At 40.0% G+C, this 25,341-nt stretch overlaps 1 protein-coding gene across 1 annotated transcript in view; it reads right to left on the reverse strand.

Annotated features, from left to right (window-relative positions):
* Positions 1 to 20,020: 20,020 nt before the first annotated feature.
* Positions 20,021 to 25,341, reverse strand: part of ANXA5 (annexin A5) — a 33,303-nt gene continuing 27,982 nt past the window's right edge. Inside the window, exons 10-13 of the mRNA XM_070371923.1 lie at positions 24,415 to 24,510; positions 22,664 to 22,722; positions 22,336 to 22,458; positions 20,021 to 21,147 (exon numbers count right to left, since the gene is read on the reverse strand). Of these exons, the coding sequence (XP_070228024.1) occupies positions 21,085 to 21,147; positions 22,336 to 22,458; positions 22,664 to 22,722; positions 24,415 to 24,510 (341 nt within the window). The 3' untranslated portion in view covers positions 20,021 to 21,084. The remainder of the gene's footprint in view (positions 21,148 to 22,335; positions 22,459 to 22,663; positions 22,723 to 24,414; positions 24,511 to 25,341) is intronic.

Consider the following 25,341-nt stretch of genomic DNA (forward strand, 5'->3'; position numbering starts at 1 on the left):
TCATACTACATTTTAGGCAAGAAACTCTTCTCATATCTACTGTCCACTTAAAATAACAATGTTATTATGTTCCAGCAACTTTAGTTAAATTCTTCTGTGCTGCCAGAATTATTCTATGAAAGACTTCTTGCTTCCCCTTAACAGAAGCAGAAATGCACAGGACAAAATAAGTCATTTTCATTGCTAAGCAACTCAGATAATGACTTTCTCCCTCTTTAAACATCATATTAATGAACACAGTCATTTGAACTTTTTAAGTGGAAAAGATGCAGATATTATTTGTCACCAATCACATTTTCATATAGCCTTATATACAAGAGTCAGGGCTGTTTCTGTGTTGACTATGTCTTAAAATTAACTCTTACAGCAAGTAAGTACATGAAAATGTTCAGAGTTCACAGGGGGCCTTAACTGATCTTGACTTCATTACCCTCTCCTTTAGCATCCACTTCCCTTATCAAACAAGAACTTGGTCCCAAGACCTGGAATATTTTGATTCAGTGATCTTTCTCTCTCCCCAGCTTGCACTGGAGGTGGTACAGATCTAAACAAATGGAAAAGAAATACCAGAATAGTATAGAACAGAGTGTTTCAACCCTTACACGAAATTAATAACTAAGAAAAATAAAGGTTATTTTCAAAATCTAATTCAATTTCACAAATCCTTCTTCCTTTTAGAACAATTAGACTGACTGCCCAAATATTTTTTGTGCCCAAAATTCAGGTCAATAAATTATGTCCAACATAACCAGTGTGAAACATTCTGCTGCCATTAAATAATATTTAATAAAATACTGATATTTATATTAAATATTATGTTTATATAGAACTTGAAACAGGAGACTCATTAGCCAGGTTGTGAGGGAAACTATAACCATCACATTTGATCAGAGAAGCAGATCCACTACAGAATATATGTAGTTCATATTTGGAGGGGGGGATTTATTCCTACACACTTGTGGGATCTGATTAAACAATCCATGCGTGTCTGGTGTCTAAAGACCACAGAGCCGACAGGAAGGGAAGGTGGAAACAAAGTGCTATCAGAATCTAAGATTTTAACCTACTTACAAGCTCCTAAATTAGCTTTTTACTGTTCAAGGATTCTGGCAGTAGACATGAGATAAAGTCCTGTTGTTACTCACAGTACAGCAAGCAGCATGAATGTGAAGTTTGTTTTGGTTCCCCTTGTTCCCCAGTCCCATGCGGGGCAATGCAGAGTCCCCGATGGATGCTGCACAGCAGTGAATTTACATCCCAGCTGAGAAACACTGAGTTGAGAAAATTCACCAAAATAAATAAGTATCATAAACAGTAAGCAAACTGTTCTCTGTCCCAGATGGAGGTATTATCTCTTCCTCAAGGTGGCTTGCTGTAAACACAACCCTGAGAAATGTCCAGGCAGAGGCAGACCTGTATTCCTGGCACTCTGAGTGGGAACATCCACAGATACTCACAGCTTGTGGTGCATTACTTCCCTCAGCCCCTGGGAGGCTGGGCTTGAAGCCATATGGATGGACTGGACCCTGCCTCAGTCCCTCACCATCTCCGGGTCTCCAGCTTTGCAGGAGATGCAGCTGCCCTTCACCATAAAGCTAAACACACACCTAAGCCAGGAGTTGGGGAGTAGGGCACTGAAGGAGGACAAGTCAGGAGCTGCAGTTGACGCAAGTCCAGCTGCTGTCCCATGCCAAACAGATGAGCCTGTGGATAAATGACAGCATAACACGAGCTGTAACAGTGCTTCACTAAGCTTTAGAGCATTAAAAAGCAAGGTCACTGGCGTTCCACTTCTGCCTTCCAAGTCCTATGCAAAATCTCTCTCATGACCCACGCTAACCTGGAGTTACACAGCAAAGGAAATCGTGGAAAACACAATTTCATCTTAGCTAAATGAACCTAATATAATCCCCCACGGGCCGTGGACAAATGGTCTTCATATCAACTTCCTTCCAAAGCTGTTAAGCCTTGCTGTCCATCTCCGGGCAAAGAGACTCCTATCATTCTTGTTTCCTGAAGGAATGGCTGAGAACCAAGGGATAACAGAGACCACTAGTCACATTATCTCGGGGGTTCCCAAGACCACCCCAGGCTCAGTCATTCTCCAGGAGGACTCTCTGGTCTCAGCATATAATCATATTCACAGCTAAGAGTTATTACGGTGAAAGGATTCAAAACAAACTCAGCAATGGAAAAGCCATATGCAGAAAAGTCTGAAAAACACCAGGCACAAGCTCCCAAGAGTCCCCTCCCTGTGGGGCCCCATAGGATACTCTTAATCATCCTAGCAGTGAGTTTTAACAACACATATGAAAAGTTGTGTGCCGGGGGCGCTCATTACTGATTTCCTGCCTGAAGTTTTCCCTGGGGGCTGGTAACATCGGCACTCTGCCTGGCATGTACCCGAGTTCCAGACTCCCAGAAGGAAAGCAGGGGTTCTGCATGAACCATACTGTTTGCACAGCACAGACCCAGTGAGCCTCTCTTAACAGTTGTAGCCACAATGGGAATCCTCTCAAAACCTAAGTTCCCAGATGCCAGCCGAAGGCCAACCAGACACTCTGGTTTAGAGCAAAGCAGGAGAGCACAGGCTGCGGTTATGGGGCTGTGGGCAGCAGTCTATCTATGTGGGCAGAGAGTGGCGGCCAGGACTGCAAAGATGGTTGGGGGTAAAGAGGAAGAGATTTGAACTACAGAACATGATTCGGGTTTTACAGAGTTGCCTGCAAGAAGCTACTGAAGGCTTCTGGGCAAGTAGAAACAGGATGAATATGAGACCTCAAAAGTAAACCAGTGTTTTCTTTTTTTTTTTTTCCCATCAACATCCCCTAACACACACACACACAAGCAGCTTTCATACAATTTTTTTTTTTTTTTGCTAATCACCACTCCACATGAATTTTTAATACCACAGGTATTCTGCTTATTTGCTTATGTACCTATGTATATGTATGTATGTTTTATACACAAAAAGAGTAAATTCTTTTCAGCCCCCAAGAATCAACTTTCACCCTCTTAGGGGTGATATTGCCCCCACTGAAAATAAACAGATTGTAAGATGTATAGAACTGGAGGGTGATTTATCAACAGCTGGGGATACAAAGGATTTCTGCGTTCCTTGCAGCAACCCAAGCAAGCGAGGAGGGGGAGAGGCTGGGGCCTAACGAAAGAACACGTGTTGGGTCAGAGCACAGTTTGGCGGCAGACTGAGCCTAGGGCAGGACGTGGAGCCAGGAGGACAAGGTGTTCAGAAGGTGGCCACTTCGGGGCGATGAGGCAGCAGCTTGCAGCTGGATTGCCAGGAGCAGATGGAGGCAGAGGAGCATGGCACCAGGGCATCCGAGAGGGCGACGGGGCCCGCCAGCCATGACGACCCTGCACGTGTGCTGCGCGGCGGCCGACTCACGAGACCACCAGCAGGAAAGAGACTGACGCGAGACAAGGGTGCCGGGAGGAGCAAGGAGGCGCCAGTGACGTGCTGGGGGCCTGGGGCAGAAGCCCTGTCTGGAGGACAGAGCTGGAGCCCAGAGGTCAGCAGCAGGGCACCCTGAGACCACTCTCCGTGAGGCAGGCAGGGACACAGTTTAGTACTGCTTCCTGTATGTCACACTGATCGGCTTGGTAACAGAAATGGAGTCAAGGGAAGGAGCAATGCTGCTGGTGCCGAGGGAAATAGAGCGAGGGCCGGGAACTCAGCAGCACAGGCCAAGAGGCTCTCAACAGCAGGGGCCGCTTAAAGGGCATTTCAGGACAGTTTTTTTCCCCCCAAGGGAAATAAAAGTTTGCTTTATTTCAAAACAGTAACTTCCTTATATTGGAGCACTGGCTAAAATTCAATACTGATACAAATATAAATTCCTTAGGAAGTCAAAGTATATATATCAGGTGAATTTTCTGAATTCCTTTTAAAGACAGCATTTTTAAACCACAGAAAACTAGAAATAATTTACATCAACACATGTGTAAAATAAGCCATAGTTCAAATCTAAGCTGAATAACCAAACCATGAAAATTACCTCAACTAATATTTGCTATTATTTAGAACATTGCATGGATTTTCAACAACTTAAAACTGAATATATATTCTTTACATCTAATTTCCCCAGGAAGTAGAGCCCTTTTTTGTTTTTTTGTTTTTTACTATATTTCATTAGATTAATTAGGTGAAAGTCTGAGCAGTTATGAAACCTGGACTCTAAAAAAAAAATTCAGATGCTAAAAATCTCACAAAAGTGAGACTGGGAGGGAAGTCATCAGCACGAGGGAAAGGTCATCAAATGTCTGGGAACTGGAAGACGGGAAGGAGAAGTGGTGTTTCATGAGTCAAAAATACACAGAAAAGAGGCTGCAGATGATGACAGACAGTCTTCCCCATGGTACCGCAGAAAAAGCTTTTGACTCACAGGTATTAAGGAGCATGGACATGAGAATGGCATGTAGGACCTAAAACAGAAGAATTAATTGAAAATCTGTCTTTGAAACAAACCTCCTACACACACAAAACACTGGAGCTCAAGAAACCTAAGAAAGGAAGGAATGAAGGGAATGAGGGAAGGAGGATTGGGCAGTGAGGAACGGGAAGAGAGGGGAAAGGAGCGGAGCACAATGGAGCAGAGAGGAGAGTCCTAAAGATTGCAGGGTATGTCTAAGGAGAACCAGATCAGTGAGTGAGTACGGCCATCCTTGTGGTTAAGCCACACACGTGCTGGTATTTAGAGGTGCCCACTGTGCAGCACGTCTAGAGAGAAATCAGCTTCAGGACAGAAATCCCAGGAGGAAAAACGTGGTCAAGGTGCCATACACTTGCAACAATATTACCAACACTTAAGAAACAACAAAGGCAGACAGCCTGAGGATGGGAGATAAAAGTACACCAGGACGGAAATAAAATCACAGAACACAGCCAGGTTAAAGATTCGTCAATACTTTCAACTTTTCTATTTCAAATTGTAGGATCAATAAACTGACAAAAGACTTAATTGGGATCATTGACCAGGGTGTATATAGGATGAATCCTGACCATTTAAAAAGTAAAATGACAGTTGACAAGAGGTGGCAGATGGACAGAGGAGAGAACTTGTGAAGAGTCTCATGTACCCTTGCCTTCCAAGCAAGGGGTCTAGAGATTCTTCCCATTGTATCTTTTAATGATACATAGGTAACCTGAGAAGAACTAAGAGCAACATAACTACACTGAGAGGAGAGGGAAGATGTGAGGAAAGTAGGATAAGTATTACCATCTATTAAATCACAGAACCAAGAGCAGGTTTTGATATGAATAAATGAGGAAATAGTCTATATATACATAGTAGTAGTATAAGTATTACAAATATACATTATTTCTATCTCAGATATAGATAGATATATAGGTTTTGTTGTTGTTCAGTTGCTCAGTCGTGTCCAACTTTTGTGACCCCATGGACTGCAGCACTCCAGGCTTCCCTGTCCTTCACCATCTCCCGGAGCTTGCTCAAACTCGTGTCCATCGAGTGAGTCAGTGATGCCATCCAAGCATCTCATCCTCTGCGGTCCCCTTCTTCTCTTGCCCTCAATCTTTCCCAGCATCAGGGTCTTTTCTAATGAGTCAGCTCTTCACATCAGGTGGCCAAAGTATTGGAGCTTCAGCTTCATCATCAGGCCTTCCAATGAATATTCAGGACTCATTTCCTCTAGGATTGACTGGTTTCATCTCCTTGCAGTCCAAGGGACTCTCAAGAGTCTTCTCCAACACAGTCTCTTGATGCTCTTAACATTCCAAAAGCATCAATTCTTTGGCATTCAGCCTTCTTTATGGTCCAACTCTCACATTCATACATGACTACTGGAAAAACCATAGCTTTGACTACATGTACCTTTGTCAACAAAGTGATGTCTCTGCTTTTTAATATGTTGTCTAGCTTTGTCACAGATTTTCTTCCAAGGACAAGTGTCTTTTAATTTCATGGCTGCAGTTGCCATCTGCAGCAATTTTGGAGCCCAAGAAAATAAAGTTTATCACTGTTTCCATTGTTTCCCCATCTACTTGCCATGAAGTGATGGGACCAGATGCCATGATCTTAGTTTTATGAATGTTGAGCTTTAAGCCAGCTTTTGCACTCTCCTCTTTCACTTTCATCAAGAGGCTCTTTAGTTCTTCACTTTCTGCTATAAGGGTGGTGCCATCTACATATCTGAGGTTATTGATATTTCTCCTGGTAATCTTGATTCCAGCTTGTGCTTCCTCCAGCCCAGCAATTCGCATGATGTACTCTGCATATAAGTTAAATAAGCAGGGTGAAAATATACAGCCTTGACACACTCCTTTCCCAATTTGGAACCAGTTTATTGTTCCATATCTGGTTCTAACTGTTGCTTCTTGACCTGCATCCGTACAGGTTTCTCAGGAGGCAGGTAAGGTAGTCTGGAATATAAGTTAATGCATCTATGAAACCTATGGGTGCATTACAACCAGGAATCCCATAACCTACTACTATTCCTCAAAATTGGCACATTATTATTACTGATTTACAAGATTTCCTTTTTAATATACTTTTACACCCTTTGGGAGATATTCACTTTCTCTCTCCCTTATCCTAATCATATCGGGCCTCATAAAAGATTTCAATAGACTGTATTACCTCAAGGTATGCTTAACAGTTCTACTATTTGTCAAAATTCTGTAGCCAAGACTTTACATCCAATGTGACAACAATTCCCTGATGCATATATCATTAATAAGATACTATAACTACAAAAAGGAGAAATGATATTTTTCACACTGAATGGCCATGATATTCTTTAGACTCCAGAGAAAACTGATTAAAATAAAATCTTTTTTGAAATTACAAAACTGATTCTTCTTACACATGCAGTTAGAAAAAGGTTAACTTGTTAAAATACTTTTTTGGAACTCCAATTCTGCCTGGAAAATAAAAATAGGCCTAAGAAAAAACCTAAAGTTAACTCTTATCATGTCCTTGGGATACACAGCCCACTCTATCTGGGACTCCAGCCATAAACAAATTGGTGAAAATCAAAAAAAAAAAAAAAAAAAAAAAGGACAAAAAGATATTTTAAATTTCAAGTGGAAAACTATGTCTGTCTGTCTATCTAAAATTATCTATGTCCAATCTATGTCTTTGTTTTTGGATAATATGAAGTTAATGAGGTCTATTTAAATTCAAGTTCATGTGAACTGAAAAATATTCAATATTAAATATAATGTTTATTTAAATATAAATATATAATTTAAATATAATTGTTTGCTAATCTAATTAAGACATATCTTAAGTCATCAACATTGTATAATACTTTTTATTATGCCTAGGTTTAAGGTAAAACTAAATTTGTCAACAAAAAACTAACTCTTTATATATATATAAATATATAAATAAGATGAAAACTTTTAGATAAACTCTATTAAAAATAATTATAGTTTTAAAAATGTCTATCTAAAATAATCTCTTAAGATTGGGGTAACTTAAATTTCTAGAATTGTACTAAATTAAATGATAAAAGTTTATTAAATAGCTAGGTTATTTCCAAATAAAGTAAGATTTTAAAACATTAGTTACTGAACACTAACTTCCTCTTACAAAACGTTACAGAAAAACTAAAGAGATTTTAGACTATTAATAAATATATATATTTATATAAAATAAATATATATTATAATATAATAAATGTATTCACCAATCTATAAAATGCTAATATACAAGACACTTCATAGTTGCTAAAAAAATATGTATGCTTTTAATAAAAAGATATAAGAAATGGCAAAATGATGAATATGAAAATATAAAAAAGGCTTATGACAATGAAAGAAAATTTTATGTTAAACGGATGTAATTCATTTCCCTGAACTTTCTTCCTCTTCCTTCTTATGTGTCTCGATCGATACAAACTCTTCTCTTTTATGGACCACGCCTCTCCGAGGTGAAACTACATGACATGTTATAACCCACCTGATAGCTTACTTTGCAATAATGAAAACACCTAATTCTATAAAAACAGACAATGGCCCTGCTTATATTTCTAAACAGTTCAAACAATTTTTACATTCATTCTCTATTAAACAGATTACAGGCATTCTTTATAATCCACAAACACAAGACATAATGAAACAAGCACATTAGACACTGAAACTACAAATAAAAAATTAAATAAGGGGGAATACACAGAAATACTTTTATCTTCCTTATCCAGAACACACTTTACTAGATTCCAATGCAATATATCCTTTAAGCCTATAACTATTGTTAATATAGCTTTATTCCTGTTTCCAGTCTGTAAGATTCTTAAAACAAAATAACATCAGCTTCAGTGCCTATTTCACAATACAAAACAAAAACAACATAAAAAAGACACTATTTGCCAAATAAGTTATTTGTTCCTAAGAGTATCAAAAGTGCAAAATATTCACCTTCTTTTCAGGTCTGTCTTGAAAATATAATCATCTCCCTTGACACACTGAACAGAGAGATTCAACAATTGCCAGGCTGCATTTCTTTCCCAGAGACAAGGTCAGGTATTTGAATGTGAGCAATGTTTCATTTGTCAAGTTGTTCTGCATCAGCTTTTCAGTAATTTCACTTAAAAAAAAATATTTGAGTGTTTGCTACTAATCCTTTGCCCCAAATAACACAAACCACTTAAAACACAGATCCCATTTCTTTTTATGTTAAAAAAAAAAAAAAGTATGTACTAAATGAGGAGAAAATCAACCCATTATTTCAAAACCACAGCCAAATTTTCATGGTTAGTCAATGATGACAGCAAGACTGTGGTGCCTCATGGGAGTTAGGACAGGCTTGCTTACTGACACGTTGCTTGGTTGAAGCTGATGAACTCTACTTTAGACAGAATGTGCCACCGACACCTGGGCCTAATGAAAAAATATTTTTGAAATGGGTGCATGTGTCTACAAAGGCTTATTTGTCCAGTGTTAGGCTTGTTAGGCCAGTGACTGTCCCATCTGTTAAACGTAAGGCATAAACTGTATCAACCAGAAAAACCTGCCTCTAACAATATCAGTGTTGTCAGTTCCAAGATAGCCAAAGACCAAGAAGTTAACTTAAAGCCAAAATTGGGTCTGTTTGATTTATATATGTGACAAAGAAAAACAATAGCATTGGCTGAGCAAGATGGTGGCTCATACATGAGACACAGAAGTAAACAAATTCATGGAAACAACATTCAGGAAAAAAGGCTTAGGTAGTCAAGAGTCAAGTTCAGTTTAAAATAACAGCTTCTCGGTGTCCTCTTGGGGGACATTATCAACCAGTCCCCAAACAGATCTCTAGATAATTGTTTTTGGACTGAAATATTTCCCAGAAATGTTTTCATCATTATCACTTTCCTTTCTTTCTATAACTATTGTTAATATAGTTTTGTTTTAAATTTTTAAACTTACTGCAAGAGATATTTTGACAAAAGCAAAAAAAACATTTTGAGACATTGAAATACACCTCCCTTTCTTTGCCCATTTGGTATGTAGACGGGTTAACTATCAATGAAAATCTAGAAAACTAATCTTACAGGGAAAGGGGTAGCTTCTATTTATCCAGTAGATCCAATGAACTCACATGGCCTCCTCTTGGGAGGATCTGACCTCAGGGGGCCCCCAACATTCAAACTAGAGACAAAACAGCAAAAACCCCAAGGAAAAGAAATTCTAATACAAGCTATGGCAGCTTTAAAAATTTCCAAAAAACGCCGTACTTGATGTCATCGACCTCATGATTTCCCTACTTGGAGACAGGTTTAAAACCCTTCCTAATCGAGCTGAAAATCTGATTTCTCACCAGGGAATGCCTCAGAATCCTAAAAATATTTTTGTCGTTATGCTTGCTTTGCTTGCCTTTGCTTCCCCCCGCTCAGGCTGACTTGATTGATTACACTTATTGGGCTTATATACCTAACCCCCCCTTTTATTGTAGGTTATAGAATGGACATATACAGGACCAATCGTATCCACTAATGACTCAACACATATGCCCCCTCCTTGGAGCTTGGAGGGGCCCTCTCATCCTGAGGAAGAAGGAAGACTAATTAACATTTCTCTAGGCTATGAAATCCTTCCTTTATGCATGGGCCAAACAAAATTATGTATTAATGTGTCAACAAACATGGGCTTTCATCCTGCCTCCAAAAAGGAACTTCCACACATTGCTTGGACTGTTTACTGCCCTGTCCTTTTATAAAAACCATGACAATACTACCAAAACTCTAGGAAAAAGACAAAAGTTAAAATATAAGGGGTTTACTTATAAAGACTTTAAATATACTCCTGTTTATTGAGATAAATGTCAAGCTAAATCAGGGAAATTAATGTTTATGGCCAATTACACCATTGTTGACTGGGGACCCCATGGTATGTGTGTATCTAACTGCTCAGATGGTATTAATAGCACTTTGTATGACTATGCTACTCAAGTAGCATAGAAGGTTACTAACACTGCAATGGAGCATTACCATGACAAAGGACTTCTTGGGTGGCTTGATGGTGGAATGGCCCCCCTTCATCCTCAAATCTTTCTCAATAAACAGATTGGGCCTGAACAATGGGACATCTGGAAACTTCCTGAGATCACCAAAGAACTTGGGACTTGGACTAGACATTTCACAGGGACCAATCGTAGTCATAGAAACTATTTCTTTTGTTATAATCAATCACATTTCATACAAGCTTGTGTTCCCCTTCCTTTTGTTCTAGCTATAGGAAATTTATGATTCAATAAGACTTTCCGTTCTATAACTTGTATAAATTGCAAATTATATACTTAACTCTTCTGTTTCCTTAAGAAATGAATCCCTTTTGATTCTTCAATCTCGATGTAGTCTGTGGTTACCAATAAATCTTCAGTGGACCTGGGAAGATGGTCCCGTAGCATGATTTTGCTTCCTGGTTACTTACTAAACTGCTCTGGCAATCTAAACAATTCATTGGATGGCTGATTTTTGGCATGTTGGGATTAATAGCTATTTGCACCTCTGCTGCCATCACTGGTGTTGCTTTACAAACCTCAATTCAAACACACAATTTTATCCAAAATTGGACTAAAGATGCTTATACTATGTGGGCCACTCAGGCTCAGATAGATGAAGATATTCAAGATGAAATACAAGAACTAAAAACAGCTGTCAAATGGGTTGGAGATCAATTAATAGATGTACAAAAACAGGTGATGCTAAAATGTGATTGGAATTCTACTCAATTTTGTGTTGCTGCTGCTGCTGCTAAGTCGCTTCAGTTGTGTCCAACTCTGTGCGACCCCATAGATGGCAGCCCACCAGGCTCCCCCATCCCTGGGATTCTCCAGGCAAGAACACTGGAGTGGGGTGCCATTTCCTTCTCCAATGCGTGAAAGTGAAGTCGCTCAGACGTGTCCGACTCTTCGCGACCCCATGGACTGCAGCCCACCAGGCTCCTCCGTCCATGGGATTTTCCAGGAAAGAGAACTGGAGTGGGGTGCCATTGCCTTCTCTGCAATTTTGTGTTACTCCTGTTCAATTCAATAACAGTGCCTACAACTGGGAACAAATCAAATTTCATTTACAAAACATACATGATAATGCCTCTCTGAATGTACAATTATTACAAAAAAATCTTTGAAACCTTTTATAAAAATCTGCCCTCTTCCACTAATTTGAAAACTTTAGCTGAACAACTAGCTGATCAATTATCTGGGCTAGACCCACGCGGATGGTTTCAAAGCATCACTCACAGCTTCGTGTCTAAAACTGTAATTTTGGTGATTATCTTGACAATTATATTTGTCATTTACAGTTGCCTTCATGCAAAAATTGTTAAAACTAAACAAACTCAAATGGTCAAAACCCTTTTTACAAATATTATGAATAAATAAGGGGGAATTATCAGGGAATGTTTAACAGGAGGATTCCTACATGCTGTTTCTCATAAATCCTCTGTTCTTTATTAGTTTCTGTTACCAGAAACCAGTGGAGCGGCATGCTGCTCCCAGGACTGAGGTCATAGGAAGAGACAGGCTTGAATCTCCTTCAGTAAACATTCTCCTTATGACAAAACTGCTTAGTCTCGATCCTCTTTCTTGAGATATGGATTGTCTCCTGAACTTGTGACCATTTTTAATCCCTTGTTCCCTTGGTAACGGTTGCTGTACATTTGCTTTTCTGATCTTTATCACTGTCAAAAGAAATTTCTTGTACAACAGCCTATATATACTCACAGAAAGATCACTAAAGCACTTTTGCTCCATCAGAGCATAGGTCTCCGTGTCTTTCTTTCTTCCCCCACTCTCTCTCTCCCTCCCTCCCTCCCTCTGGCTCTTTCACTTTCTTATCGTCGACTCCAGACCACAGGTTCTGGTCCATTAAAGGACCCCAACACCATCTCTTTAAGAATTTCCATTTCTTGTGATCCACACAGTCAAAGGCTTTAGCGTGATATTCAAGCTGGTTTTAGAAAAGGCAGAGGAACCAGAGATCAAATTGCCAATATCTACTGGATTATCAAAAAAGCAAGAGAGTTCCAGAAGAACATCTATTTCTGCTTTATTGACTATGCCAAAGCCTTTGACTGCATGGATCACAACAAACTGTGGAAAATTCTGAAAGAGATGGGAATAGTAGACCACCTGACCTGCCTCTTGAGAAACCTGTATGCAGGTCAGGAAGCAACAATTAGAACTGGACATGGAACAACAGACTGGTTCCAAATCAGGAAAGGAGTACGTCAAGGCTGTATATTGTCACCCTGCTTATTTAACTTCTATGCAGAGTACATCATGAGAAACACTGGGCTGGATGAAGCACAAGCTGGAATCAAGACTGCTGGGAGAAATATCAATAACCTCAGATATGCAGATGAACCACCCTTATGGCAGAAAGTGAAGAACTAAAGAGCCTCTTGATGAAAGTGAAAGAGGAGAGTGAAAAAGTTGGTTTAAAGCTCAACATTCATAAGACTAAGATCATGGCATCTGGCCCCATCACTTCATGGGAAATAGATGGGGAAACAGTGGAAGCAGTGGCTGACTTTAGTTTTTGGGGCTCCAAATTCTCTGCATATGGTGACTGCAACCATGAAATTAAAAGACACTTAGTCCTTGGAAGGAAAGTTATGACCAACCTAGACAGTATATTAAAAAGCAGAGACATTACTTTGTCAACAAAGGTCCATCTAGTCAAGGCTATGGTTTTTCCAATAGTCATGTATCGATGTGAGAATTGGACTATAAAGAAAGCTGCACCCGTGGCGGATGCATGTTGATGTATAGCAAAACCAATACAATATTGTAAAGTAAATAAATAAATAAATAAAATAAAATAAATTTAAAAAAAAAAAAAAGAAAGCTGAGTGCTTAAGAATTGCTGCTTTTGAACTGTTGTGTTGGAGAACACTCTTGAGAGTCCCTTAGACTGCAAGGAGATCCAACCAGTCCATCCTAAAGGAGATCAGTCCTGGATGTTCATTGGAGGGACTGATGTTGAAGCTGAAACTCCAATACTTTGGCCACCTGATGGGAAGAGCTGACTCATTTGAAAAGACCCTGATACTGAGAAAGATTGAGGGCAGGAGGAGAAGGGGATGACAGAGGATGAATTGGTTGGATAGCATCACTGACTCAATGGACATGAGTTTGCGTAAACTCCAGGATTGGTGATGGACAGGGAGGCCTGGCGTGCTGCAGTGCATAGGGTCGCAAAGAGCCAGACACGACTGAACGACTGAACTGATCCATGTCTCATACATATATAGAGATATATATCCATATATGTGTGTTTGACAAGTCGCTCAGTCGTGTCTGACTCTTTGCGACCTTATGGACTGTAGCCTACCAGGCTCCTCTGTCCATGGGATTTTCCAGGCAAGAGTACTGCAGTGGGTTGCCATTTCCTATGTGTGTATGTATATATAAATGTGTGTATATATATATATATATATAAAACCAAGTTAATCTCTGGTTCCTCTGCCTTTTCTAAAACCAGCTTGAATATCTGGAAAAGGCACAATGTGTGTGTGTGTGTATATATATATATACACACACACACACATACATTCTACTTCTGCTTCACTGACTATGCTAAAGCCTTTGACTGTGTGGATCACAACAAATGGAAATTCTTAAAGAGATGGTGTTGGGGTCCTTTAATGGACCGGAACACACATATATATATATGTGTGTGTGTATATCTATCTATCTATCTATCTATATATATATATCTGAAATATGGATAAAGTTTCCTGGAAAAATTTAAATGAAAAATGATAAAAATGTTTAAGGCTTTTGATACCCACCCCAATGGGGAATGGAATGGGCTGGGAAGTGAAAGGATAAAGGCTTCTTCCTTATAGTTAGTTCCACCCTTTTTTAATTGTTCCATTTATTGCTTTATTAAAAAACAAAGAAATTTTTCTTTAATAAGTTACTTCATGCTGTAATAAGCTAGTTAGTTCCAGAAATAGGGAAGTAGCAGGAATAGAAAGGAGGGGGCAGATGGGACAAACATATTGAAGGAAGTATTATTTGGACTTGATAATTAGTTAACATGAAACACAAAGAAAGAGAGGATATAAAAATATTTCCAAAATTTTGAGACTGAATAATTAAAAGAATTTTAGAGCCACTATCACAAATAGGGAATTTGGGAGGGCAAACTCGTCTGTGGGATGTGTGATGAATATAGATTCAGACATTTGTGTATAAAAGCCAACGTTTTAAAAGGTGAATTTAAATTTTTAAAATATTTCTCCATTTCAAATATCAAAACCCAGAAGACAAATTCCCTCTGTAGAAGGTGCACATTTTCTCTATGTGTACCTCCGGCTGTATCTTCAAACGTTGTCAGGTTGAAAAATGAAGAGAAATATATATCATGCATAGAAAATATCCAAAGACTGTAGGAAAAGGTGACAGTCCTCCATGCTCCATTGCAGGGTTGGGAGCAGTAGAGAAGGTGAGACTAAATTAACTACCAAACATCCTGGGAGAAAAACAAATCAGTGCTTCAGAAAACAACACTGACTTGCCTAAACCAGGGAAAGCAAGATGATTCTAAGCCACCAAGCTACAGATGAGTAACCTAGAAGGGAATTAAATTTTAAATTCACTTTTTGTCTGAGGGTTGAGGTGAGGAAGATGTGTAGGAGTATCTTCTGTTGCTGAAAAATGAACAAGCTCAGTTGATGTAGAAGTGCAGTTTGTAAATTTATGCCAACAGCACCACCTACTGGGCACAAGATGACTGTCACAGACCTGGTATGAGAGTCTTCAAAGTGTGCATGTGTACACACACACACACACACACACACAGTGTACACACACACACACAGTGTACACACACACACACACACATTCGAGGGGAAAAAATACCCACAGAGATTTTTGATATATATTCAAAATCCAGTGATAAAATATTTTTCCCCCATCTATGTCAGCTAAATTAGCTAAGGGTATGTATATGATTTGGAAGTTTCACTTATACTTGGGATATAGAATATATTCAAAATCCAGTGATAAAATATTTTTCCCCCATCTATGTCAGCTAAATTAGCTAAGGGTATGTATATGATTTGGAAGTTTCACTTATACTTGGGATATAGAATATCATTTCTACCCTAACAAAGAGAAAATACTGTGTGTACCATAAAGCATTTTTTTGGAAACCATCTGTGGTTGGCAGAAAAAATGTCCCCACTCACAGCAAAAAAAAAAAGTCAATGTCTTAATTCCTGGAATCTGTGAATACATGATCTCATGTGGCAAAAACTTATTTGCAGATGTGACTTTGAAATGGAAAGAGGGCCTAGACTACCCAGCCGAGCCCAGTATTAACAACAGAAGTCCTTAAAAAGGGGCTGGGGAGGGAGTCAGAGACAGAGAAGGAGATGAGAGGTCAGGAAGCAGAAACTGGAGTGAACTGATTGCTGTTTTGAAGATGGAGGAAGGCCCCAACGTGGAGGAATCCAGGTATCCTCTAGAAGCTGGAACAGACAGGATGGATTCTCCCCAGAGCTTCCAGGACACAGTCCTACTGACACCTTGATTTTAGCCCAGTGAGAATGATTTTGAACTCTAACCTCTCAAACTCTTAAGATAGTAATTTGTGTTATTTTAAGCCACTAACTTCATGATTATAAAGAAAGCTGAGTGCCAAAGAATTGATGCTTTTGAACTGTGGTGTTGGAGAAGACTCCTGAGAGTCCCTTGGACTGCAAGGAGATTCAACCAGTCCATCCTAAAGGAAATCAGTCCTGAATATGCATTGGAATGACTGATGCTGAAGCTGAAACGCCAATATTCCGGCCACCTGATGTGAAGAACTGATTCAATGGAAAAGACCCTGATCCTGGGAAAGATTGAAGGCGGGAAGAGAAGGGATGACAGAGGATGAGATGGTTGGATGGCATCACCAACTCAACGGACGTGAGTTTGGGTAAACTCTGGGAGTTGGCGATGGACAGCGAGGCCTGGCGTGCTATGGTTCATGGGGTCACAAAGAGTCAGACATGACTGAACGACTGAACTGACTGAACAACTTCATGATATCTGATGTCTATATATTAAAAATCAGATGGATGAGAAATGGAATATTTCCTGCCATATAAGACAAAGGATGTCATAGTCATCAGCGACCACGGCCCTTCAACGGGAGCCTTTGAGACCCCAGGGAAACCCAGGAAGGAGAGGGAGCCCTGCCATCCAACAGGTACAGACCACAGCTGCTCCCTGCCGTGTGCACCAAGAAAGCTCAGGGTGTGAGAACAGGAGGCGCTGGCTCCAGAGAGCCGGGGTGCATATCCAAGGGGTGATCTCAATGAGCCCAGACTCCTGCATCTTCCTGTACAGAGAAGTGGCAAATTTCCTGAGGTATTTGGTTTTCTTTAACAATGATCCTTTGACATTCAGACTACCTGCCCGTTGTTGCTAGACTTCTATATAACCTGGCTCCCCGCCAGCTGCCTTGACACCCTGGAACAGTTCTCTCAGGGTTCCCTGAGATGCTATCACCCAGGCCTGAGGTCCTAAAAATCCCTGTCAAAGAAAACGTAACTCTCAACTTTCAGCTTGTGTGTATTTTTTCAAGTTGACAATAGATATTTTAATTTGTAGTTTAAAACTACCCTTCTCCCCAAAATAGAAAGCTCATGACAGGCTTCAATGGCAAACCCACTAAACACCAAACATAAAAGGAAACAGGAAATTTTTCATACCAGCTCTACACAAACCCACACAAGATAGATTAGAAATACTTCTCAATTCATTTTATGAGAACAGGTTTACTGTGGTATCAAAACTAGACAAAAAAGTATTTCAAGAAAACTACAGTCCTGTATCCCACACGAACACAGAAAAATCCTCAAACAAGTACTAGAAAAAAAACCCAGCAATACATAAAAATGATAAAGCATTGTTGACAAAGTGCAGTTCCATCCTGGGAATGCAAGATTGTTCAAGATTTGAAAACTGTCGACAAAAATCTGGAGCTCGCCAAGGACATTTGCCATCTACCTCCGTGGGGACTGAGTCCTGTGCGCTGCAGCTGTCGACCTTTGACATGCCTGAAGAGTTCAGGGTGGACAACACGAATGAGGCGCTCTGTGCTCCAGGAAAACTGGTGTACCAGTTATTTTCAGGAATTGATTTTATGAGCCCAATGCTTGCATCTCTTCATATCCAATAAAAGTACTAAATCCCTTCATGGTGACATCACCTCCTCATCACTAGTAGAAAACATTTTGTGCAGTAAGTGCTTGACTGCATGAACTCTCCCTTCACCAGAATCACATAAACTGACCTTCCCCCACACCCCACCTCTTTGGAGCAGTCTCTCAGAACCATCTGAGGTGCCATCTCCAGAGTGGCAGTCCTCATTTTGCTCCAAATAAAACTTAACTCACATCTCTCACGCTGTGTATCTTTTTTAAGTCAACATCAGTTGATGTAATTCACCTTATCAACAGAAAAAGAAGAAAAACCAAGAGTCTGGTTCAAAATGGCGACATAGAAGGATCTTGAATTTATCTTCTCTAATGGACACTAAATCTACAGCTCAGAAGGGAAAATTTTCCTCTATGGGAGATGAAAAAGAAAAAAAAAACACCTAGCTAAGTAACTCCTATGCATCAGACAAATGAGGAAAAACCTACAATGAAGCTGGGAGGAGAGACTGAGACACAGTCTCACCATAAACCTCACCCCAGCACACTCACTCCGCCTTGCCCCAGACTGCCAGGATCTCCCAGGATTGCTTGCACATTCACTCCGCCTAGCCCCAGTCTGCCAGGATCTCCCAGGACTGCTTGCACACACACTCACTCCACCTTGCCCCAGATGCCAGGATCTCCCAGGATTGCTTGCACACTTGGTCTGGCACAGCGGTCACAGAAGCTGCTACTCACGAGACACCTCCTGGTTGCCTGGCTCTGGTGGCCACTGGGGCTTGCACGCAAATGTCCCACAGGAATGTTACAATCAATCAATCCTTGACTGGTTGCCCCTGCTCAGGGACAGCAGCTTGAAAGAAGTAAAACTGTCATTATTTACAGGTGACATGATACTAAAAAGAAAACCCTAAAGACACTACCAAAAACTACTAGAATAAACAAATTCAGTAAAGCTACAGGATAAAAAAAAAATATACAAAACTCCCCTGCATTTCTATACACTATAACAAACTACCAGAAATTAAGAAAACAATCCTTTACTACCGCATCAAAAAAAATGAAATAAAATATTTAGGGATAAACTTAACCAAGGAGGTGAAAATTCTAAGAAACTAATGAAAGAAGTTTAAGAAGACACAAATAAATGGAAAGATATATATTCCATACTTATGGATTGAATAATTAACAGTTAAAATGTCCATGTGACACAAAGCAATCTACAGATTCAATGCAATCCCTATCAAAATCTCAATAGCAGTTTTCACAGAAATAAAACAAACAATCCTGATTTTTATGTAACCACAAGACTCCAAATGGCTAGAGAAATCTTGAGAAAGAAAAACAAAGTTGGAGACAACATGCTTCCTTATTTTCAACCATATTATACAGCTATGGTACCAAAACAGTAAGGCATTGGCTTAAAAGGGCTTCCCTAGTGGCTCAGATGGTAAAGAATCTGCCTGCAACGCAGGAGACCTGGGTTCAATCCCTGAGTTGGGAAGATCCCCTGGAGAAGGGAATGGCAACCCACTCCAAAATTCTGGCCTGGAGAATTCCATGGACAGAGAAGCCTGATGTATAGTCCATGGGGTCACAAAGAGTTGGACACGACTGAGTGACTAACACCAACTATTGGCATAAAAACAGACATATAGTTTATACAGATCAACACAGCAGACTAGAAAGCCTGGAGATAAACCCAGGGATATATGGTCAATTAATGTTCGACAAAGGAGCCAAGGATATGTAATAGGAAAAGAATAGTCTCTCCAGGATACAGTGCTGGGAAAACTGGACGCCACACGTAGAAGAGTGGAACTGGGCCTACACCATATATAGGACTTAACTCAGAACGGATTGAAGTTGTGAATGCAAGACCTGAAACCACAAGACTCCCAGAAGAAAAACATGGATGGCCACCTCCTTGACATCAATCTTGGTGATGATTTTCTGGACACCAAAAGCAAATATAAACATATGGGGTTACATCAGTCGAAAAGCTTCTGCACCGCAAAGGAAACCATCAACAAAATTAAGAGGCAACCTACAAATGGGAGAAAATATTTGCAAATCCTATGTCTGAAAAGGGGCTAATATCCAAAATATTGGCGGGTAATATCCAAAATATATGAAGAGCTCAAATAACAGTAACAACAAAAAATAATCTGATTTAAAAATGGGCAGAGGATCTGAACAGACATTTTTCTACTTAAGATATAAGATGGACAAGATATACATGGTGTGGGGCGTCTCCCCAGGCTCACATGAGTCATCTTCGCCTCCACAGAGCGGAGGGAGGGCTGTCCCCAGACGTGTCCCCCTGAAACCCAAATGCACTCCGTTAACCTTCATGACTCATAGAAGCCGCAGAAAAGAAAACATTAAGACAGATCTGGTAACATGTTTTATTCATATGACTTTTCTCCGAGTGACTTTCACATCAGGAATGTTTGGGTTTTATTTTTTAGTTTAGGTTTTTAAATCAACTTTTCCAATAAGCAACTAGTGTTAGCCCACATAAATATGCTACCAATAAATGAGAACGCTTAATGGCTTATTACATGCTATGTATGTGCTTAGTTGGTAATTTGTGTCTGACTCTGCAACCCCATGGACTGTAGCCCACCAGGCTCCTCTGAGAGTCCAGGGGATTCTCCAGGCAAGAATACTGGAGTGGGAAGCCACTGTGTTTCCCAGAGGATCTTCCCCACTCCAGCATCTCTTAAGTCTCCCAAATCAGCAGGCGGGTGCTTTACCGTCTGAGTTACCAGGGAAGCCCCCCAGCTTCAACTCCTCCCTCGTCCCCTACACACAGGAAATTCATTCTGCAGTGTTGTTATTTCATGCTTTTCAACCAAAAGTCAACTTTTAATAACTTTTGACAATTCAGTTGTCAACTGATAACACTGTCAACTGATTAGCCTGAAAAAAATATATTCTTGTTCAATACGTAAATCAAGTAAGTTTTCTAGACATACACCCATGAGAAATTCAGGAAGACAGATATGTTTATTATTCATTAATCTTTTGATTACAACCATTATAATTTTTTTGGTTTAACTTGGTAGCAAACTTGATTAATAACACTTCTAGGAGTTCACAATTTCAAGGCTAAGGTTCCGATTAAGGTAATATGGTTATCAATTTAATATAAATGAAGCTTTTTAAAAAGGGTGAAAGCAGTCTGCCTCTTACAGGAAAATATAAATGATCCAGACTTTAGTCCTAATAACATAAGTACACTTTAGTGCTACAACAGTTAAAGAGAAAGATCTTAACTAAAGATCAGAAAGGAGCACCGCTACATTCTTCTACAACATTTATGTTTTGGCCACAGCATGCTAGCGTGAGGAAGGCAGTGTGCTCAGCACTGGCGTGCAGAGTGCGGTGAGCTGCGCTGCAGGAAGGCAGTGGTGCCGGGCGGACAAGGCGAAGGGCGGCTCCCCAGGCTCCCGTCAGTCATCTTCACCTCCACAGAGCAGCAGGAGGGCTTTCTTATAGTCCCCAGACGTGTCCCCCTGAAACCCAAATGCACTCCGTTAACCTTCATAACTCACAGAAGCCACAGAAAAGAAAACATTAAGACAGATCTGGTAACATGTTTTATTCATACGACTTTTCTCCAAGTGATTTCACATCAGGGATGTTACAGAGAGTATCCTACTGATAAGACTGATGTTTACCTTTTAATTTTACCCCTTAAAAGCTCAGTCCTGTCTAAGACAGTTAAGTGTGTTTTCCCCTCCAGTAACACAGCGAACAGGTAAGCTTTTATACCATGTTCAACTCAAGCTTTCTGAACAAACTTAAGTCTCTGTCACACGGTATATGTCTGGCCATGGTGGGTGGGCCACACTGGGACTGCCTGGCTGTATGGCTTTGCCTCAGACAGGAGGGCAAGGTACATTTTGCCTCTGCTTGTCCCATGCACAGATATGTGTGATTGGTTATGTTTCAAGCTTTGAGTCACCGGGAGGACTCTGTAGTGCCCATCAGCCGAGCCACATCTCACACACGCACGCAAGGAAAAAGCTTGCTCAACTGAAACGCTGCTCTGCACACAACCCACATACCCCTTTATCAAACATAAAGACAGAGACAGGAAGGAAAGAGGGAAGGAACAAAGGCAGGGGGGAGGGGGTGGCGGTGGTAGGGGGAGGAAGGGAGAAGAAAAACTCAGAAGGCTTTAAGCCAAATTTAATCACAAACCAGTGTCCCTTGCTTTTAAAAGAACAAAAATGATAGCAATACTTAAGCTCTTTACTTATACCTAATATGACCTGTTTGGTTCTTTGCTGAACTATGAACCAATACCAGAAACCAGGTGATAACAGACAAGAAAGAAAAGACCGATACATTAATAAAAGAAAGGAGAAACTGATAAAGACAGCTGGAACTGATAAAAGGCAAAAAGAACAAACATTACTGTGGACAAGACTGGATTTAGTGAGTCATCTGTCACCACTACTAAATAACGCTCCTAAGCTCACCTGGAGCCTCAGCCTCACCAGGAGCCAACCCTTCACCCGGAAGCCAGCATCTGCACTTCAGGAGACACTATGCCAAATTCTGTACCTCAGAGCTCTAATCACAACACTAGAATTTTAAAGTTGACAGAAGAATCGGGTTCTCCCATCCATATCTTCCACGTTATTTATTGTCCTGCTGAGGATTTCCAAACATAATTTAAAGAAAGGTTTTACTACCTTAATCATGGAATAAAGAGAGGTGCCAAAATTCTTCCTAAACTCCTTCCTGATGTTATACAGATCAATCTCACTTCTGGAAACCACAACTCTGATGAGGGTATGATCATCTGTTCCAGCTCCCTTTGAAAAAGAAAAAGAGAGACACACATTGTTTAAAAGTATCAATTATAGCATCAAACTCTCCTGAGTTGGGTGAGTCAATAAAGTAAAACAAGTAGTAGAATTCAACCACCTGTTTTAAGGAGGGGAAAACAAACCTCAAGGTCTGTTCTCTAAAACATATTACAGAGATAATTTAGATAGAAGATTCAAGGCATGCACTTACCTTCATAGCATAGTAGAGGGTTTCTGCAAGGTAGGCAGGTATACTGCGAATGGATTTCACTAAGAAAATAAATATAATGGTCACAGGCTATTCTCATGTGAAAAGGATTAAGTAATTAAAATCAAAGGTGCCCCATGCCTATGGCTCTTCTTAAACACAAGTATGAAAGTAACGCAGGTCAAAGAGCTGCTCATTCACAAGCTGCTCTGATTTCACAGAGCATCTCCACAGACGGTGGCTTGAGTTCTCCTCAGAGTTCTGAAGTCTACACAGAAAGGCACGCGGCACAGGGGCTGCTGTCACCCCCTTTCTGCTATGACCACCTTTCTGCCGAAGTTTTGGCAGCCTGCGCCGTTAAGCCACAACCTCCTTCATCCCCACGAATTATACAGATCTCCTAGGAGTTTTCATTTCAATATATTCAAGCAAACAATGTACACCATTACCCTATGTAATCTGCCAACCTCAGACTATCTGCCTGTAATCTTAATCTAGGTATTCCCTCTGTATTCTATAACATCCATGATTCACACAGAGCCGTGTGAGACTTGCCCATTTTGGTAGAAACACCCAGACAAACAGAAGAGCACCTTCCCTGAACATGTACACATCTACTGTTATGTTAGGACTCCTCAGAACACAAGTCCACTAGCTTCAGAAACTATCACATAAAAGTTCCTTAATATTCAAAAACAGGGAATTCCCCAGTGGTCCAGTGGTTAAGACCCTGTGCTCTCACTGCCAAAGGCTTGGGTTCAGTCCCTGGTTGGGGAACTAAGATCCCATAAGCTGCATGGTATGGCCAAAAAAAGAACAGGAACACTTAATACACAAAAATAACAAATCGCTGATTGGAGGCTGTATTTTCTCTTTTCCAATACTTAAGAAAAACAGCTACTGGTAACTAAAACTGTCATAACTTTTCTGTGCATTCTATTTTGAACGGACCATCTAAAAGACTTCTATTAAAATTCATTAACTACAGATTGAAATGAAAGGCTACTGTTACTGCTGGTTCGTGCACACATTGAGCTTATTTTTCAGAAGACAGACAGCACAAAAACTTCAGCTCAAGACCATATACTTGGAACAAACAGCAGACAGAGGTTCACTCCAAACCCATATAAAAACTGGGACTACAGAAAACTTACAAACTAGATTTTCCCTGGATCTGGAGAGTATGTAATAATACTACAGTAAAATGCACAAACTTGGGCCTCCAATTTTCCACGTTATTGAAAATATTTAGCTAAAATAAAATTCTAAACTACTTACTCAGGTTAATAACCACTATCACATTTTCCATTATAGCAAAGATACTTTTTCTAAATCAGATCCCAACTTCTCAGTGTGCTTCAAAACTGTGACAATGGTATTCTAAAGAAAAAACTCCATGGGTATCAGAAATAACATTTACAAGAAAAATGTTTACCTCTTGAGATAACAATGCCCATACTTCAAGTTCACAATGAAATAGTAATATTTTTAATGCCACTTCAAAGTGATTTCCAAAAAAAAATTCTCTTAGTGTTTCCATAAGATAAAATGAAATAACCAGATATTTCACTTTTTTGCAACATCAAAACAGATTCTGAATTGGAAATCAAGGAGTTGGCTTCACCCGTATGTCATGATTAAGTTCTCTTTTTATATAAAGAAATTGATGGTTATTTTTTACATATAGCTTCAACAGAATAAAATACTTTAGCTCTTAACACAATGAATATTATATACATTATAAAATTACTTACCAACAGCAAGGAGAAGCTGTTCCAAATTGCCAGAAGTCTCCCGGTCAATGGTTTCTTCAATTTGAAACCCGGATATAGTCATGTATTTGTCAAACACTAGAAAACATGAAGACAATTTCTTAATCACATAGGAACCACTCTTTCCAGAAAGAAGACATTTACTCTAACCAAGTACTGTCTGACCAAACACAAATTTCCCCTTGATTCTTGCTGACAAACCTTGATTTTGCTCAGAGTCTCAATGTGCCAAGCTCAAAACAACAGATTATAAATGTTCGTTGTTCATTCATTTCCCAGCCCCTCCTTACCAGTTATAACCAGTAAGACCCAAAGGTAAATTTGCTGGAGAGGATTCTGAAAAATCTTTCTCTTTACTTACTAACTAAAAGTAATGGACGAATAGGATTAGTTCACCCTTGTCTTCTTGCTGTGAAAACGGCTCGTATGTTTGGAGCAACGTCAGCCGACTTGTGACAATGAGGTACGGAGCATGAGAAAGAGAACCAGAGCAGAGAACAGCCGAGCAGCAAGCAGAAAGAGCCTGGGTCTGCCAAACCACCCAAGTAACACCCGACAGAGAGCCCCACCCTAAAGCCACTCTCAGCAGGGTTCCCTGTTACTCACAACTGAACTACCACCTGCTAGAAGGACCGATGAAAATCCAGAGCAGAACTCTGAGGTACCACCTACAGCTCGGTGATGTGTGACTATGAATAACAATCTAGTGGCCTATCTCCCTCGTTACCCTGACAGCAAAGAGTGAATAAGGGTCTTGAGTTTTGTAAAACCGACAATGGCAGCAAAGAGAATGATGAGATTTCCCAAGGTCACCAAAGGAAGAAAAAAACAAACCAGATTCATTCAGTAAAAGCCTGTTATGCATCAGGTATTTTGGCATACTGGCTCTTTACTTTTAAAATTAATCAA

Source organism: Bos mutus, chromosome 6 (assembly GCF_027580195.1).
Source record: "Bos mutus isolate GX-2022 chromosome 6, NWIPB_WYAK_1.1, whole genome shotgun sequence".
Taxonomy (NCBI): Eukaryota; Metazoa; Chordata; class Mammalia; order Artiodactyla; family Bovidae; genus Bos; species Bos mutus.